At 40.6% G+C, this 21411-nt stretch overlaps 1 protein-coding gene across 1 annotated transcript; it reads left to right on the forward strand.

The window, feature by feature from the left end:
- Positions 1 to 7037: 7037 nt before the first annotated feature.
- On the forward strand, positions 7038 to 9005 carry LOC134536424 (basic proline-rich protein-like). Its single transcript, XM_063376137.1, has one exon. The coding sequence runs from the start codon at positions 7038 to 7040 to the stop codon at positions 9003 to 9005; it is 1968 nt and encodes a 655-aa protein (XP_063232207.1).
- Positions 9006 to 21411: the final 12406 nt, after the last annotated feature.

A 21411-nucleotide genomic window follows, 5' to 3' on the forward strand; every position in this document is an offset into this window, starting at 1 on the left:
ACAACTGAATGAATTTGTGTACTAACCTTACCTAACTTAACCTTTGTGGCAGTCCTGCAATGACATTTATCAACGTTAATGTATTTCGGCGTTGTGGTAATTCGGCGTTGTAGTACACAGCAGTTTTCTAGCTGTCGGCGTTGTAGTCAATTTGGCATTCGGCGTTATGGTTTTCGGCGCTATTGTACGTTCGGCGTTGTGGTGCGTCCCCGAGTACTCTGCACTGACTCAGGTGGCGTAAGAGACAGCAACCTCGTCTATCATCTCACTTTAATAAGTATCTTCCTTCTCCTCCTTCTTTTCATACCTGTAATGGCCGTGTTAGTTGGATCGATGTGTTCATAACAGCAGGGAGCCGTTAACACGTGTCAATTATGTCGCTCATTCCATACTGCAATTACTGTTTATCCAAAGTTTTGGCTCTGTGGTTAGGGCTGATCAGCTAAAGGTACCGAAAGTAAAACGTGTTTGGGTTTTGAAACATAACCTATTTTTATAATCATCTACATCTCTAAAAAATATTTATTATTTAAAAACAGAATTACTACATAATGTTTAAAATTTCGATCCCCTCTTACTTGGTTTAAAATTAGCTATCGAATGAAGTGATCATTTAGTTCTTACATTATAATTAATAGTACAAGATATTCGATCCAAATGTTTTATAATAATTTTGGTACATTAGACCATTTTAAATTTAAATTAAAACACATTTTCTAATGAAATCCATATTTGAACTTCCAATAAGTTTGGATATAATACATGCAGATTCACAAATAAAAAAAAATTATTTTGTCATTAAAAAATTATGCACCCAAATTTAAGTTGTAGTCGTTTATTAAAATAATTTGAAGCATGTATCAAGCAATTAAAATATACATCTTCTTTTATAAATTTATATTTTAACTTAGAAATTGTTGTGTATAGCCAATAAAATAAATATATTATTTCGTAATTTTTTTATTGTATGCAATTATTAACATAATGAAATACCACTTAAAACATAATCGTAAAAATAATGTTAATTACATATTGAAATAGAACTTATCACTCTGCATAATTTCTTCATAAAGATCTCATACAAGATTTTTATAATCTATAGTTTGTGTTTCTTGATTGTTTAAATATGGGAGATAAAACTTTAACCTACCCTGTTTGCACTAAATTCAAGTTTCTCATTAAATAGTTTTGACCAGACAACGTCTAATAAATCGATGAACGCCGGCTGCACGCACAAAAACGTGTTCCGTAACGCACATTGTCCTACTACGATGTGTCCCGTTACGCTCATTGTACGCTTGCGCCGCATCTCTCTTCCACTCGATTGGAAAAACCATCGATTTGACCTTTCAATCATGTTTTCGTCGTTTGAATTATTAATATTAAGTAATTTAACGATCGTCCACCGATTTTCAGCACAATCGGTACGGTTATTTAAAAGTAATGTTGAATTTTCAAATACGTTTTTGTACGAACAATGGTGTTTTATGGTTACACATAATAATTCAAATGACACCCGAGATCTTTTTCACAATGTTTTAAAAAATATTGTAACACATAACAAATACGTTTGGTATATTCGGGATGCGTATTTGTTATAAAATCGTATTATAAAAACTAAATATTATTACCCTACGGTACTGCCATCTACGGTGACGGACGCGAACCGAACGATCTATCAGCTTCCGCTGCAACCAGGCACTCGTTAATACATATTTTCCTTTGTTTATCGCGAGGGGCGTTATTATTAATGAATTATACATAAAATTTCGTGCCCGGGGCCACAATTGCATATCATTTTGAGCACTGGAAAACATAAAACGGAAAATATTCTCGACGAATTTTAATCTGTGCTTATTACAATAATTTCGACAATAAAGGTTAATTATTCTGGCATTTTAAAAATCTGATTACTAGTATAATTTCAAGTATTTATTCTTTATTATTAAAAAAAAAGTAGCATCTGTCGGCGAGTGCAGTAATAATAGGTTATGTTACAATTGACTAAAATAAATTATGGTGATTCATCTGTTCATAATTATATTTAAACTTTATAGCTAAACGACAGTTTTTAAAATTAATTACAAGTCATCTACACGTGAACTGTTTCGTCGACTGTTTATAAAGTGAAGTGAAAAGTTAATGTGGTTTTCATTGCTTATTACAACTACAATTTCGGCAATAAAGGTTAATTATTCTTGCATTTTAAAAATCTGATTACCAGTATAATTTCAAGTATTTATTCTTTTATTATTAAAATAAAAATGATCTATTTTATCAATTTTTTGTTATGACGTCATGTTAAAATATCGTCAGTAAACTGACTTTACAGAAAACCAATTTTTTATTGAAGTTTTAAAATTAACACCTTACCTGTTATCTAAACTCTTTAAGCTTCAAAACATATTAGTGTGTATTTTAAAATATATATCAATTTTATCAATTTTTTAAATATTATATTAAATATAAGAAACTTCAGAAAGCCCTAATTGTGAATAAAACTAAATGCTAAAAATTACAGTAGAACTTTGCCTCTTTGGGTTGATGATTTTAAACTTTCCCCAATTAAATCATATTTGATTAATATAAATCGTCAAACACTTTCACAATTATTTATTCTTATATTATTAACTCCTAATTATCTCACTGTTATTTTATTTATTCAGACTAACGGAGTTCCAAATAAACATAATAAAAAATTTACTTTCAAAATGTAATGAAGTTAAAATCTCCAAACTTGTATATGTAGTTGTTTAGCTGATTCTTAGGTTCTGTATATTTTTATCTCCTTGTAAATGAGTGCTCAGAATTTGCGGATTTAGATTCAAACTGTAATTTTATTCAAAGAGTTTACCTGCGTGCAGCAAAATATAAATTCATTGTTAAAATTGAAAACTGTCGTAACGGAGGACAAACCAGTAATAGAATGTAATTATTACGAAAGTAGGGGTTGGCATCACGGAAGAGTGGCGTATAAAATACATCCACACTACTATTGTGTAGTTGACACGTATTTACGATGGAAAGCCCGAGGTGGAAGCTGCCATTGTGGGGCGAGGTAGGTCAATACTCGCTGTATCAGCACGTTCACTCTCGTTCAGACGGGCTTTGAGGAGGGTAGACGGACACAGCACAGGACAGCCACCGGCTGCAACTGACGAGCACATCAAAGGGCAGCGATGACCCTTGAACTTTGGTCCTGCTGCGTGACACATTCACTGTTGCCAACTTACCACCGCCAAACTTAACTTTATTTCTCGGGAATATATGGCCGTCGGTCAACCTTCACGTCGGTCTGCATATCTGTCCATGCACGTCAGTCATCTTGGGCTTGCGCAATTCAAATGCTGTGTCATTTAATGCTCGAGTAGGACTTTGTCTCGATTTTGCAAACCGTGGACACAAAAATAACAGAACAGCAGTACTGCAGCATCAATATTAATCATACAAAGAAGACATTTATTTATTATCGGCACAGATACATTCCATTCCCGCATATATTTTGTTATAAATGCGAGCAGTGAGTCATTCTTCCAGGATCGTACCAAGGACCTTAGTCGATCTAATTAATTAATCAGTATATTGTTTGCAAATTTATTTAATGAATTTTGAACTTTTTCCTGGATTTCTAGGTTAATTATTACGAAATTACCAAGATGTTGGTATTGATGGCTTATAGGATAATGATAGTAGAGGATTTAAAGTCTCTAAGAATTTTGAACATGGTTTATTTAAATTATTATTTTTTTACATAAATTAAACGTTATTACATCGATCGAGTATCGAACCAAGGACAGGAGCGGATCGAATTAATCTGCAGAATGATTGTCAATTTTTTAACTAATTTTTGGAATTTTTCCCGCATTTCTAGCTAAATAATTACATGATTTCAAGATGGCGTCCAAATTTCAAGATGGCGGGGGCACCTCGGTAATAAATGATTACTGCACTCTAGCGGGTAAGAATTAAACTAACGTGGCATCAGCGCACTCTAGCCGACGATACAATGATGATCACTTCCAGCAAACGAAGACAAGATGGCGGACATGACGTCATACTAGGTGACGTTATATATACTTTGACATAAGTGGTGGGGTCAGTCTGCCTGCGTCCACTGTGAGGGAAGGATCGGCAGCAATTTTTATTTTTTTTTTGCCCTTACCGGGTTCGAACCGAGGACTCCGAGCTCCGTGTCGTAAATGTTTTTTTTTAACTATTTTTCATAAAAATTTTATTAATTAAATTTTTTATGAATTTTAAAAATTTTTTTATGAAAATCGGATAGTAATAAAGATTTTAAAGATGGAGGCCGTAACGGAAAATACAACGGTGACGTCATAATCCAAAATGACATATTCCATGATGACGTCAGAGGCTTATCGGAGGCTTTAGACATGGATGCTTGAGCTTCTATATGGACATTTCTAGCCGCTGGGATTTTTAAGGACTAAAAACGGGAAATTTTCCCTCGAAACGGGATTTTTTCCCTCGAAAAGAGAAATTTTTAATTTATCCAAATTTTGGCGATTTTTGAGGAATTTTGGGTAAGTTTTGCCCAATTTTGGGCAATTTTGGCACATTTAGAAGGACAAATGTCAAGTTAAAGGTCAAAGGTCAAGGTCACAACCATCCAAGATGGCCGCCGTGACGTCACAATCCACACAATCTTCAATCCACCCCCTGGACCCTGGCGCCGGACCGGCCAATACATACTACTAATAAGGCTTAGGTTTACAAGCATGACAACTGGTTTCATCAGCTGCCTAAATTAAAAAATTGAAACCCACACAATTTATTTGCTACATCCAGCCTCTATTCTGGCGGCAGTTTCCTTTTTTATTCAGGGCACACTCGCTGCTCGTGTACTCTTCCTGGTTCGCCCTCAAAACTAATCTTGTTATTTTGTAGATTCAAAAAACCCTCACTTCCTACTTTTCCTTTTCTCTTTTCGATAACTCCCGTTTGTTTAGTTATGACACCTTCCACTCGGCGACCCTCTCAAAAATAACACGGGAATTGGTGGTTCCTTTTATCACACACATGACTCCCTGTAAACCACACCCCTCCCTCGAACCATTACTTTACTCGCGACTAGCCCTTGCCGAATCCTAAATGTCTACAAGGGTCCTAGGTCCCAAGCAATACTAAATAACTTCAGCATCAAAGGTATCTATTAACATTTCGACAAGCTCCTGTTCGGGATAAGGAATCCCAAGAATGCAAACCGAACTAAAAAATTTAGTGACACAAATGTGTACAGTGCACTTCATTTTTTTGTTTTTGATAAATCAACTAATGCATTAAATATTTCTTTATGCGGGTATTCCTCGAAAACCAGATAGAAAAATTCCTTAACCTTTTCCCAACTTGAATTTTATATTTCTTGCGACCAGTAACATACACTTCAACTCTGGAGGGACAAGTAAATTGATTGTGTTTGCTTGTCTTCAAATGGGTTTTCATATCATCTATTCTGTAAAATAGCTTATGGCATATATCACAACTAAACATTTTCTGGGAGGATTCTAAACTCATTTTCTCTTATTGCGTCGACGAGCATGACTGTTGTTCGAGAAAATCTTTCCACAGTGGCAACATCAATGTGTGGAAGACGACGATACACCTTCGTTGAACATCATTAATGCTTGTGGTACTACAGATATTAAATAATCTTAAGCTGACGAAATTGCATTAAGGGAGGTTTCCTCTGCATACGGCACTGCACCCATTTAAGTCTCCTTTAGTGTTGTAGGGTACGATGGTACCCCTTCCCTCGAGTGCAGCGCAGTTATTGGCGTCGTTTCCATCAGGGTCTGCGTCGGCGATGGTACAACTACCTTCGAATTCTGCGTTTAATATGGTAAAGATGCCATCGAGTTTATAGTAATATGCGATTTACTAGACTTATATTTCAGCTGATACAACCCACAATACTTACACCATTTAAGCTAGTAACAAACTAAGGACCACCAATTTCTTGGCTATAACCATGGTTTTTGGTATAATATGTGAGTCATAACAACAAACATTTTCATAATTTCATGCGAAGGAAACACATTTTGCATTAATTTAGTTTTTTAATATTCATAATTTATAAATATTTATAATGTCTATAAATTTAAGATAAACCAATCAGTTTCAACCATAGCCACAAGGCTACAGGGAATACAAAGTTAAAAGGCTACAAGGCTACAAGGCTACAAGGCTACAAGCATACAAGGCTACAAGTATACATATGTACAAAGCTACTTATCTACAAAGCTTAATAGCTACAAAAAATATAATGAAAAAATCTTTATATAGAAGTGCACACCTAGCAAGTTTGACGCTCACTATAGGGGCTCTGAAATATGTGTTTTGTGCCAAATACAGTACCATGCACTTTTGCATACATGCACACAAGCATACTTACATAATTATATAATTATATACTTGCGTATTTGAATACTTTCAACGTTAAATACTTGCTCACTCACATAATTTTACACTCAGATACGTACACGTAGTTTTTATACACTCGCATAACTGCACACTTGCCTGTACGCTTGTAGGCTAACACTGTTGTACATGTGTTTCAAATGTTTGTGTACCCTACATGTTTCTGTCCTTCCACGTGTGATGTTCCACTTCTAATGCGTGTGCTGGCCACGGACCCATTTCTTTAGTTTCTTATATTTTTATCACACTTGTATCTTATGTAAGCTTGTTTTAAAAATTCAATACACCCTCCAAGACAGCGGCATATTAATTTTTTTGTTGATATTTATACATTTTAACTAAAATTGTGGTATCTTAAAATTCGTAAATATGAAGCCAGTCTTGCATGTTCAAGGTAATGGCCACGGTGAAAATAAAATTTAATGGTAAAATTTAAGGGTCCAAGACAATTTAGATGGCAAACGTAACGTTGCAAATCCAAGATGAGCGGACACATTTTGAATCCTGAAAACAGAACTACATTTTGGTACTCCCAACACTTGCTCATTAAAACTTGTCTTACATCATATGACCTAACTTGTAATGCAGGAAGTTGTGGAATGTCTAGGGTCGCGACAGAGAGAGTAGTGACGCTGCTGCCCGGCAGACATCCCCCACACGCCCAAAGGCAGATATCCCCCACACGCCCTGGGGAGGACATCACCCACACGCCCGGGGGAGGACATCACCCACACGCCCGGGGGCAGACATCCCCCACACGCCCGGAGGCAGATATCCCCCACACGCCCTGGGGAGGACATCACCCACACGCCCGGGGGAGGACATCCCCCACACGCCCGGGGGCAGACATCCCCCACACGCCCGGAGGCAGATATCCCCCACACGCCCTGGGGAGGACATCACCCACACGCCCAGGGGAGGACATCACCCACACGCCCGGGGGAGGACATCCCCCACACGCCCTGGGGAGGACATCACCCACACGCCCGGGGGCAGACATCCCCCACACGCCCGGAGGCAGATATCCCCCACACGCCCTGGGGAGGACATCACCCACACGCCCAGGGGAGGACATCACCCACACGCCCGGGGGAGGACATCACCCACACGCCCGGGGGCAGACATCCCCCACACGCCCGGAGGCAGATATCCCCCACACGCCCTGGGGAGGACATCACCCACACGCCCAGGGGAGGACATCACCCACACGCCCGGGGGCTGACATAACCCACACGCCCGGGGGCAGACATCCCCCACACGCCCTGGGGAGGACATCACCCCTACGCCCTGGGGAGGACATCACCCACACGCCCGGGGGAGGACATCACCCACACGCCCGGGGGCAGACATCCCCCACACGCCCGGAGGCAGATATCCCCCACACGCCCTGGGGAGGACATCACCCACACGCCCAGGGGAAGACATCACCCACACGCCCGGGGGCTGACATCCCCCACACGCCCGGAGGCGGACATCTCCCACACACCCGGGGGTGGACATTACCCACACGCCCGGGGGCATACATCCCCTACACGCCCGGGGGCATACATCCCCTACACGCCCGGGGGCATACATCCCCCACACACCCGGGGGCGGACATCACCCACACGCCCGGGGGCGGACATCACCCACACACCCGGGGGCGGACTTTCCCTCACGCTCGGAGGCAGACATCCCCCACACGCCCGGGGGTGGTCATCCCCCACACGCTCGGAGGCAGACATCCCCCACACACCCGGGGGCGGACATACCCCACACACCCGGGGGAGGACATCACCCACACGCCCGGGGAGGACATCACCCACACGCCCGGGGGCATACATCCCCTACACGCTCGGAGGCAGACATCCCCCACACACCCGGAGGCGGACATCTCCCACACACCCGGGGGCGGACATCACCCACACGCCCGGGGGCATACATCCCCTACACGCCCGGGGGCATACATCCCCCACACACCCGGGGGCGGACATCACCCACACGCCCGGGGGCGGACATCACCCACACGCCCGGGGGCATACATACCCTACACGCCCGGGGGCATACATCCCCCACACACCCGGGGGCGGACATCACCCACACACCCGGGGGCGGACATCTCCCACACACCCGGGGGCATACATCCCCCACACACCCGGGGGCATACATCCCCCACACACCCGGGGGCATACATCCCCCACACACCCGGGGGCGGACATCCCCCACACGCCCGGGGGCATACATCCCCCACACACCCGGGGGCGGACTTTCCCTCACGCTCGGAGGCAGACATCCCCCACACACCCGGGGGCATACATCCCCCACACACCCGGGGGCATACATCCCCTACACGCCCGGGGGCATACATCCCCCACACACCGGGGGGCGGACATCTCCCACACACCCGGGGGCATACATCCCCCACACGCCCGGGGGCGGACATCACCCACACGCCCGGGGGCATACATCCCCCACACACCCGGGGGCGGACATCACCCAGACACCCGGGGGCGGACATCCCCCACACACCCGGGGGCAGACATCCCCCACACGCCCAGGGCCCGCCGCGTGGAGAGAGCTACTGTTGACTCGCTCCTACGCGGCCTCAAAGAGCCGCTGTGTCTCTGCCCCTCCCTCCAGCCCCCTCCGCTACAACTCCGCCACACTGGAACTGGCGGCGAGCTGAGCTCCCGGGAAAGTGCCGGCTTCTGGCTGTGAAGTGTTCCGTGCAACTGTGACTTCACTGGTGAGCTGCTTCCTGCGAGTTACATGTGAAGTTATGTGAAACTGTTCAAGTTGCTAAATTTTATATTTTATACGAGACTAGCTGCAGTACTCGGCGTTGCCGCAGCGATTTACCTTCCAAGTTCAAAACTAAACGTCTATTAGCGCCGTTAGTCCGATAGCCTCAGCGAGCTCTACTAAGCGGGCGGGTCTCGCCAAGGAGAAGGATTGGAAGTTGCCAGACCTTAGTATCAGACCGTGTGGCCGACAGAGTAATAACACTCACTCAGTGTTTGTATGTCTATGACATATGATTTTCTGTTATAAAAAGGAATTTATCTGTGGCGATAGGTTGAACGATATAAAAGTTGATGCGTTGCAGAGCTATCTCGAACAGGGTTACAAAAAAAATAGATAGCATAAAATCCGTCTCCGTTAAAAAACACTTTGACGTGCCACATATTATGGTGATCGGTCAAACGGTGTCGGAGTTTATCAATGTTATCTATACCAACATCCATTTATATATATATATATATATATATATATACTCATTTTTTCCCCAGAGGGTATTAGTGTAAACATTAGGTACTCGACGTCATTTCCATATATATAATTAAAAAATACAGTATATATAGGTATTTTGAAAATAAAAGTATTATTTTTAACCCGTTTACTATATGTATTATGGATTATTCAAAACATAAAACACCTCAAATAAGCAGATACTTCTTCTTAGTTCCAGATAACGAGATCTTCGTACAAACGATGCTAGATGCCGTCTTCCAAGAAATGTTTCATTGTAAACGCGTAAACATGCACGTGGAATAAACAGAGTGAGTTTGACGTGTACTAACAGTTTTTTGAGGGTTTTGTTAATGCTCGGCTATGAGTCTGTAAGTATTTGTTTAACTATTCTACTCACTGCCCGTAAATATACAGTGCAAACGTTTGATAGAATTCTTACAGATTAATTTTTTGTAAAGGTTTTTTTTTATACAAAAAATACTTTATAAAATAACAAAACCATTACTAAAGACCAAAGTTATAATGTACAGCACATGACACGTGCTAAATGAAGGCGTGAGAGTTGAAAGGTGTTAGGTTTGACTTTCTAAGTATATCACACTTAAAAGCAGCTAAATATCTTGTCGTCACAAACTAACGTGGAGATATACCAAGTATCATATTAAAAAAAATTATCACTACAGCTAAACAATAACATTATTCAGATTTTTATTTTCATTATGAACATATTTATTAATGATAGTTGCACGAAATAGCTTTTCATGTATATGTACATAGAACAGACTTTCTACAAAAGATTTTTACTTGCTGATATATATAAAAAAAAATTGGTTGTCTGTAAAGTCAGTTTACGGGACGATAGTTTAACGTGACGTCATAACAAAACATGATGAAATGATTGATCCAGAAGAAAAGGGAATATCATATTCGGCCTGAGACTGAGCCGTAATAGGTTTTTGCAACCAAACCATTAAGGCATTTAAAATATTATATTCTTTAAGGAAGAATTTTTTTTAAATTTTTCTATCATTTGTATGATAAAATCTACCTCTGCAGACTTATATGAATAAAATTGAATCATTTTTATTGAATTATCACTATTTTGTATGGATACAAAGGAGTGAAATGAAATGTACAATTTAATTAATAAATTTACTTTTATTTGCATTCATTATTCAAATATATTTATTACTTTTGAAATGTTACGTGCGCCGTATTTATTTTTACAAGTACAATAGAATCTTCGTACCTGCCGGGATTCGAACCGACATGTTTACAATTAGCAGATAGCGCCGCTGATCGTTCACCCACGAGGCCATATTCAATAATCCATGGTTTCAGATGTTATATATACATTTATAAAAATTGTGTTCATGGTAGGGGAATTATATTATTTCGTTTTAATAACTCGATTTTATAACAAATACGCATCCCAAATACACCAAACTTATTTATAAGGTGTTACAATATTTTTATAACATTGTGCAAAAGATCCCGGTTGTAATTTGAATTATAATGTGTAACTGTAAAACACCATTGTTGGTTCAAAACGTATTTGAATATTCAACATTACTTTTAAATGACCGTACCGATTGTTCTGAAAATCGGTGGACGATCGTTAAATTACACAATATTAATAATTCAAACGACGAAAATATGATTGAAAAGTCAAATCGATGGTCGTTCCAATCGTGTGTAAGAGAGATGCGCATGCGCATGCGCATGCGTACAATGAGCAAGAAGAGAGATGCCACGCATGCGTACAATGAGCGTGAAGAGAGATGCCACGCATGCGTACAATGAGCAAGAAGAGAGATGCCACGCATGCGTACAATGAGCGTGAAGAGAGATGCCACGCATGCGTACAATGAGCAAGAAGAGAGATGCCACGCATGCGTACAATGAGCGTGAAGAGAGATGCCACGCATGCGTACAATGAGCAAGAAGAGAGATGCCACGCATGCGTACAATGAGCGTGAAGAGAGATGCCACGCATGCGTACAATGAGCGTGAAGAGAGATGCCACGCATGCGTACAATGAGCAAGAAGAGAGATGCCACGCATGCGTACAATGAGCGTGAAGAGAGATGCCACGCATGCGTACAATGAGCAAGAAGAGAGATGCCACGCATGCGTACAATGAGCGTGAAGAGAGATGCCACGCATGCGTACAATGAGCAAGAAGAGAGATGCCACGCATGCGTACAATGAGCGTGAAGAGAGATGCCACGCATGCGTACAATAAGCAAACAGGAACATCCGTAGTGGGACATCCGTAGTGGGACACTTTTTCGTGCGTGCAGCCGGCGTTCATCGATTTATTAGACGTTGTCACGTCAAAAATTGTTGGTAAATGATATTTATTTCATGACACCGTGAGCAATGACGTGGTTATGACGTCAGTGCACTGTGTGCATGGCGTAATAATGGTATTGCGATATTATACTAGTCTACAAGTAGCCGCATGAGTTTATTTATGTTAACATTCATAGAGAAAGGTATTACTTTTTGAAGGCCAACCATAACAGATATGAATAGGGGAACAAGCAGGAATTATATTTTTTTAATATTGGTAACAGATATAGAAAAAATATTGTCTTGCAGTTAAAATCAAATTTGATGTGATACAAGGAGCGAAAATTGAGGTTTTAGTACTAGTGAAGTAATAGAATTTGTATCAGAAAAAAAGGTGGAATGGAATATCTTAATAATAGGTCATTGTTACAACAAGTATACAGTGAGAATTAAGTAACAATTAAGAAATGAATTGAATGAGTGTGCTTATGAGTGTAGTAGTCACGAGAGACAGTACAGATTTCATTACATTGATTCAATTTAATGTAACGTTGTAGAAAAAGCATGCGTTGTGATAATTTTAATGGTGACGACGGAAGCGAACTTATGTGCTCGTATTCGCGATACTGAATGAATTTAATTGTGGAATGGCTAATATTTTGGCTTGAAATTAATACATAGAACAGTTTTACTGATAGTGAATGATCATGTGATTATTCCAACTCGTGGAGGATCTCAGGTATGGCCGCACCATTGAATTAACTTTCCAAAAAAATTGTCCAGTGCTTAAAGTAGGTATTCGTGAGTTCTCCTCTCCTCGATCTGGTTCACATTTCCTCTTCTATGCAATTGGTACTAGGTCATAAATTTCTGCCTTAATGGTGAGTGGTTCTTCATTCATTTAAAGTTTATCAAGGCGATCAATATCACTTGGAAGTCTGGATCTTCTAGCAAGAGGACACTTTGCATGGACCAACTGTATAGTGCGATGAAGGTCACTGGTTTCTGCCGCAGGCAAGAGAAGAGGCGAGCTAACGACGGGGCAGATCAGCGATCAGCAGTACACCGAGCGCGACCAGTCACGTGATGGCGTCGGGTCAGCAGAGGTGACAGGAAGTCTTCGTCCTGGGTGTCTAGGGAGCTCATACTACTGGAACATCAGTTCAACAGTACACTGACATTGCATCTACCATTAAGGATACAGCGAAGACCCTATGGTCTATCACTTCTTGAAGAGATGAAGTGCGCCCTTTTAAACCTGCTGCTCTTCTTTCTACGATTCTTGTGAGTCGGACAATTCCACTTAACTTTCCCAAGATCTTGGAAGGCAAAGCACCATGGTAACCTCCTGTCCTCCTGAACTGGGAGCCTTGAGTACCACTCAGCGGCATCTTCAGAACCCTGATGAATTCCACTTCGATGGTGGTAGCTTTAGTATTTCCCTCGCAGTCCGGTTCCAATACCGTTCTTCTTATCTTAATGCTAGCCAAACGAAGGTATTGCTGGACCTCTGTATCCCTGAGTCCCTCAATAAATTGATTATTAGCTAGCTGCTATCGAAATTTTCCTCTTTTGGTAAGCAAGGTACACTAGCCTCTTGAATTCCCAAAGAGTTTCCAAGGATCGCTGTAAGTGTGCCTTTAAAGCAGCCCTGTACACCTCACCCATATGTTGGACGCCATACCTGAGTTCTGGAGTTTCAACTAAGAGTGAATATTCCCTCTTGTCGGGAACCATTATGGTCTGCAGCAGCTCGAAAGGAGATCATTGCAGTGCCAAGACAAATGCTGTAGCCGTCTCTTCCTGTCTCCAACCATTCACTTCCACAGCTGCTTCGAACTGTTGCCTGTAGACAGCCCACGCAGATTGACCATCGAAGGTGGGTGGCTGTAATTTTGGGTGACCATTGGTAGAAACATCCACCTGAATTTCCCCAGACACACCCTTCCGGTTTGCAACAGCTGTAGCTTCTTTATCATTTCTCGAGATTCTTCAGTTATAGCCGCTACCAAATGTTCAATGAGCCAATGGCTGTGCCTTTAGTTTTTCATTCTCATCTAAGTGTTGTTATTGTTATGCGAGATGATACTCCAAACTTTGCATCTCCCCTTCTAGCTTCAATCTGGTTTCCTCTATTATCTTCGTCCTTTCTTCTTGTGCAGACATAGCTTTACCTTGCATTCCTTCTTTTACAGCAACCAACCATTATCTATATTTTAAATATGCAGTCTTATATACATTACCGATTGTAAAATTTTAACAATTATTTGTTTTGTAGCGAATGAAATTAATTTAAATAGACATAAAACCACCCTATTTCTTGTATCTTATAGATACTCTTCAAATCTTCTTGGCCCTTTTTCAATGGCCTCAATCTCAGTCTAAGAAAACTCTTCTCATCTTCTTGGAAACTCTTCATTTCATTTCATTATTCTTCTCCTCTTGTCCACTATACATTTTTTCTTCATTTATTTCTGGATACTCTCCATTTTATCAATAATTTCTTTCTTCATCTGGGTCAAGAAAACTATTATGCTCTTATGTTCGTCATCCACTAACTTCCCCATCTACATGCACTGACACTTAAACTATCACCTATGACCTATTAAGTACACTCAAATTTCACCTATGGCCTAACCTAAACATTTACGGAAAACTAACACAAACTTTATCACACTCTTACTAACTAAAGTTTCTATCTCTGACTTTAATATCGAATACTATATTCCATTTTTAAATTGTGAACCTCTTTAATTATTTTAATTTAAAAAAAAACAAATCTATTAATTAGGATAGTCCCTTCTTCTGACACCTAAAGTTACGAGTAAGAAAAACTATCCCAGAAAGTATACCCAAATTAATTAATTGCAGTTTTATTTAATAATTAACGAATCTAATTTTTCTTAGTTTACAACTATCTTTGATGTCCATCCGCAAATCAATAAAATCTTTTTAAGTCTACTTTTTTTCTCTTTACTCTATCAGCTCGGCTCGACAGTGGTTGTCTCTACTGTTCGTCTCTTACCACAAGCACACCTCAGTCTCACACACTGCTTCACACTTCTCACTTGTCCGCAGCACACACAACACCGTCCAGGATACTTCGGTTTCTGATGCTCCAACTTCGCACATGAAGCCTGTCGCTATCGCTCGCCAAGGTATCACTTCACTGCCCTAGCAGGTCATCCTCTTCGTTCACTTACCTCTCAGCCCCGTCCTGGAAAGCTCTCGTAGCCCTTAGAAGAGATGCATAATCAGCATCCCTGACTTAACACTCCAAACTGTAAGAGAAATAACATTATAATTTCGCCACTTCACGCAGATGGGGCTCTGGTAACGTGCCGAACACTCTGTTGAGGTAGAGAGGCGCCGCTGATTGTATGATCAAGCATGTAGCGGTAATGGTGGGACGGGTGGTATCTGCATCGAGCCTTTACCGCAGGCTGGCGCGCGTGCTGATTGTGCGTTCTCGTCGCTAGCATCTTCGTAACAATAGTTTTAAAAGTATGAACAAAACTATTCAAAATATTAAAAGGTGTACTATAGGATAATGCTAAAATCTTTTATTTCTGTTTGTCTGACTTGAAATAACAGGGCAGCCGAATACAAGTTTCTTAGTGTGACACTGCGAGACCACACTCCACATGTGTCACAGCCTCGCCCAAGGACACGCCTGAACGTCCTATAATTTGCATGCCAGTGTGGCCTCGTGGTTTCCGTTCTAGGTGGACCTATTTAACTGTTACGGTCAGCTCCTTCTAGAATTTGTAAAGTTTATAGAAAACTCCTTTTAATTTTGTGTTTTTTAAGCAAGCCTCTCTGGATGGAACACGAATAAAACTGCAACTGTCGTTTGAAATTGTATCGTACCTGACCTCTAACAATCCCTAAGAGTTATTAAGTACATGCTTCCTCGTTTTAACGTCTCGTGCAAGAAATTATTTGTGCATAGTAGGTATTTAATACAAAACAACACTTAAAAGAACTATCTGTGCTGTTTTCAGTTTTATATTTAAGGATTCACCTGCAAGAATATTTACGAGTAGATAGAATACACGAAGGAAACTCATTTCAAGTACTTTCTTTTCGTTCTGACTTGTTTGACTTGTTTGTCTCGAGGTCTGGGGGAAAAAACAGCCCAGTGCGGCTCCGGCGAGGCAGAACCAGCCCCCTTGGGGACAAGGTTCAGGGACAAGGCTCGGGGACAAGGCTCGAGGACAAGGCTCGGGGACAAGGCTCGGGGACAAGGCTCGAGGACAAGGCTCGGGGACAAGGCTCGGGGACAAGGCTCGAGGACAAGGCTCGGGGACAAGGCTCGGGGACAAGGCTCGAGGACAAGGCTCGGGGACAAGGCTCAGGGACAAGGCTCAGGGACAAGGCTCGAGGACAAGGCTCGGGGACAAGGCTCAGGGACAAGGCTCGGGGACAAGGCTCGAGGACAAGGCTCGGGGACAAGGCTCGGGGACAAGGCTCGAGGACAAGGCTCGGGGACAAGGCTCAGGGACAAGGCTCGAGGACAAGGCTCGAGGACAAGGCTCAGGGACAAGGCTCGGGGACAAGGCTCGAGGACAAGGCTCGGGGACAAGGCTCGGGGACAAGGCTCGAGGACAAGGCTCGAGGACAAGGCTCAGGGACAAGGCTCGGGGACAAGGCTCGAGGACAAGGCTCGGGGACAAGGCTCGGGGACAAGGCTCGAGGACAAGGCTCGGGGACAAGGCTCGAGGACAAGGCTCGGGGACAAGGCTCGGGGACGGATCACGTGGAGCTCCCAGCAGCCCCTGCGTCTTCTGCTGATCGAGGGAAACGGCTTCGTGCGGGAGCAATTTCTGTCGGACCGGCACCACCCACTTCCCTACCCAACAACCCGCGCGCGGAAATTCGATTAAAGTTGCGGGGCTCAGCACACGCGAGATGAGAAGGGGCGTGGAGGGGGGGAGGGGGCGGCCGTCTTCGGCAGATGTGTCCCGGCCCGGGCGCGCAGCGGAGCCGCGCGGTAACGGCATTAAGCGGCCGCTGATGTGCCGAATCGTATCGTTTGAATAATCGATCATCAAATCGATTCAGAAAGAGAAATCTTCTACAGAGAATTCATATTTATCACTTCATTTACCAGCATATATACTCGGTGGAGTGGATTTAATTCTCTGTATTATTTACATGTGTAAAAATGATAAATATATTTCAGCACATACAAGAGACTATTTAGAAATAATTGGAAGGGAAAAATCTTTTATTTCCCTTCATTTTAAAATAACATTCCTTGCTTTTTTATACAATCACAAATATTTTTTTTATAAGTATATTCACTTAGTTTAATATAGGGAGTGTAAAACGTCGCCAAAGTCTTTGTAATTTTATACATATTTTGCGCGTCTTTTTTCACACACTTTATTACACAAGATGAACATATGCTGAAAATACTTGTGACAAAACAAAAAATGTATGGAAGTTATTGAGATAAAATATTAAAATAGCTCAAAAATATAAAATATAAAAATTATGACAAAAAAATTAAAAAATTATCACATGACATGTTATACCAAAGCTTCAACAATACACGAATAAAACTCATTCTAAGTACTTTCTTTACATTCTGACACCAAATACATGTCATGTTACACTAATAAAAACACAAAACAAAAGTAACAGAGAAAACTTTTGTTTTAAAACCACCAGGATATATGCAAGAAGTGATTGTAGAATACCATGAAGAAACTACCAAGGTATGTAAAAGGAGTAACTACTGGTTCCCATGGGGAAAACACCACCAGAAAATATGAAAGAGTGATTAAATAATACTATAACACCTTCCCTTATCATTGATGACAGGAGTGATGTAAAAGAGGGATAAATATAACGGAGATAGACGCTAAGTACTGAGTGATACTATAAACATATTTATTCACAAAAACCCCCAATTTTGGCTAAAAACCTGATAGTTTACAATTCAGTTTATTCGTTATGACTGATCTCCAAATATACTGCCTTATTCCTGCCGAGCTCTGCAAATATAAAAATTTAAATTTAAAACACTTGCCTTAATTAAAGTGTGTACAATACCCTTAATGACAAGAACTGCATGATACACCTTGAATGTGCGGTTATTCCACGCAAAAAAAAAAAAAGGTAAGTAGTGTCTATGTGGCAGTCACACTGTATCAAAAATTATTAACAATTATCATGTTAAACTTGACCGATAAATCTTTCACAATAATTTTTATTCATTTGAAAAATCAACATATTACCATTATTTTTTAACGAGCTCAAAACTCGTGAATATTTTTAATCATAAACAAAACTACTTTATAGTGTGTACCAAATGCAATAAAAACACTAATAACATATCATAATAGTTTCACAAATTATTTCAACTTCTAGTCCTCAAGAATATCAATAATTTAATTTACTATAAAATGTACACCCATGAATTTCTTTTTCTTCCTATTTTTCACTTTCCCGTCCTTCATTTCCTGCTCCGGCTATTTTTCTTTACACCTAGTATTACTTTAGGCTTGAACAAGGACTCGTTTTTCCACTTTAAAATACTTGGTAGAAACTACATACATGTTACAAAGTACATACTTGAGCAAATAATAGTTTATAAAATTCATTAACTATTATTTACAACTCTGCCACACTACTATCCTTACCCTTAACGTGCTGTATTACAAATCTAAATCGGTAATGAGATTACTGAAAGTAGAACATTTTCCCACATTTACTTTCTTTTTTGTACTAACATTAAATACACAGGTCGGACATTTATAGGATCTACTGATAATTATAATATAAAAATAAAACAAAATAATAAGGGCAAAAGGTCTGGAGGTTCTTGGTGGACAACCAGTAAAGGGCCATGGGGAATGGTTTTGGTTTCCAAATAGTATTTCTTCAATAAGGTTTGAATGGGCATAGCAACATCCTCACAGATCATGACGACTGAAGCACATTTCTAAGAATAAGCTATTTGAAAAATGTATCGTTTTTGCTTTTGCATATTAACAGAAATGCTTCAAGTGGCACCATGGAATTGTTTGCTTCTTATTATTCTGTGGTTGAAACAAGAGTATCTAGAGATTTTCCTCAAACGTTTTGCCATCTCTACACATGGCCATTGCTCTTGGTCTATTAAATAATTTTGAGGATGATTCCAGTAGTACTTCAAGTGTGTCTAGAATTGTGATGCTTGATTTCAGAATTTAAAAAAGAAAACAATATTGAAATAGGAAATGAGTGCTACTTATGTAATAACAAAAATATAAGCATGCTGGGCCCATAACCCAGAGGTCCGTGGATCGAAACCACACTCTACTACCACTTGTCCACACTTGAAACAGGTTCTATGTTTACGAACATTTTCCTCTCTGTTCTGACTACACTCTCTAATTTACTCTCGTTTTTCTCTTTTGTTGGTAAATTAACCTTACATGATCTCTATTTATGTCCTTCTCTTTTACATTCATATAAAAATTTTTATTTTCTTTGATATATCCCATTTCCTAAAATAATATGCCTGGGCAAAGGACTATTTTTACCACACACAAAGCACTTTCTTATTTTCTTTGTCCCATCCTTCGTTTCGTTCTCAGGTTTTTTTCACTTCTAGCATTACTTTCGGCTTGAACAAGGAATCTATTTTCCACTTCCAAAGCCATATCTTTCAATTCCTCGATTGAAGTCGGGCTATTCACTAAACTGAATGTACGTATATCATGCTGTAGATTATCTTCCATAAACTCTATTAGCTGTATTTCTGGATATGGATTTCGTATTATGTGAACTTATCTTGAAATATTCCTTGCAAGCGCGACTGCCTATTAGCCTTTCTTTTGCAGCCTACATAAAAATATGTTATGCAGATGTTCAAAAAAATTTCTAAAGATAAAATATTTATTTGTGTTTTCGGATTGTTCACTCATGCACTCAGAACATACTCTGTTAAGCTGGGCACAAAAGGGGGAGTCTATGTAACAGAGATATAAGCTAAGTACTGAGTACTTTTTTGCATGTAAGAACTTAATTTACGTCATGCTTATGACGATCATGTAAACACTGACATGACACCTCAGGACTTCAAAGACATGTGCTCCTTGTGCTGGGAAACGAGCATGGATTCATAGTTACCTATAGTCAAGTACTGGCTCTATATAAAAGCCGGTACCGATAAGGTTTCAATCAGTTTATCGTCAAACATGAGTCACAGCATTTCGATTTTCAGGCGTAGCAGTCGCACTACCGAACTGCATACAGTTCTCAAGTCTCACGACGCCGATATCGTTAAATGCAATTTGCTACCGGCTCTAAAGTAGAAAGTACGATTAACGGATAACTGGAGTACCTGCTAGCCATCGACCAGCGAGTGGAATTCTCTAATTATCGAATTCGCAACATTTCGTAGTATCGAATTCACAATTACGTGAAGATTTGAGGGCTTTTCAAAGTAACCTGAATGCATCACAAACTCACTTGGCAATGAAAAAAAAAACTTGCATACCACAGCAAAAGAAGATTCTGCAGAATAAAAAGTACATATAAATGGAAGACTTTCAGTATTGTGGTGCCAGGGTTTAAAATTATGTAAAGAAAAATAAAAGTCAATTAAATAGAGGTAAGTAGAAGACAGGTACTATGGAATTTTGGGATTAATAAACTTTAAAATCAGTACTGGGGAAGGGGGTTCGTTAAACTTTTCTTATCGCTTTCTGCTCTCGCTTGGCAAGAGGTATCTTCTAATTATAAACGATCTTAATTAACTAAAAACTTTTACTACCTGGCTCTAAAGATCTAGTTTGTACATCCCATACAGGATGTCTGGAGAGAGTGTCTGGAGAGCTGTACATAAAAATTATCATTAACACTAGGTTTCAAACATATACATTTATTTTATATAATAAAACCAAAATTATAAATTGTTTACAGTCAGTCTTCACATAAAAATAATTAAAATAAGGAGACCTAAAATCTCTTCATCATTAACCCAGCTACACTTACCCTTACGACCAATGAACAAGAGAGTGTATCAAAATCTTTGCTCACTGAACTTTTACTAGCATTAAAGCAAGCTTAAACTGACATGATACCTTCTGCAATGGTCTTAAACTAGAGAGACTTACTTCAACAAGGGTGTCCCATGTATCAACGATTTGTGTTCTCTTCAAAGTCTTCGAATTCTTCATCATGGGACACAACCCGTCCAGTAGGCCCTACATCTTCAACTCCTGAACTCGTTTCCACCGACCACTGTCGGAGTTAGCCCCGAGGCTCGCACTTAAAAGTCTAGCACCCCCTTCCAAGAAGGTTTCAGCCCACCAACCCAAAATTTCGTAATCAGGGCACAGACTCGCTGAGTTGGACCCACGTTGCTCGCGCTCCGAGGGACAAAGACCCCGTCTCGCCACAGAGCGACCCAGAAACGACAGCACAACCACAGTCCGACCCGCCAAGCGC

This window comes from Bacillus rossius, chromosome 11 (assembly GCF_032445375.1).
Source record: "Bacillus rossius redtenbacheri isolate Brsri chromosome 11, Brsri_v3, whole genome shotgun sequence".
Taxonomy (NCBI): domain Eukaryota; kingdom Metazoa; phylum Arthropoda; class Insecta; order Phasmatodea; family Bacillidae; genus Bacillus; species Bacillus rossius.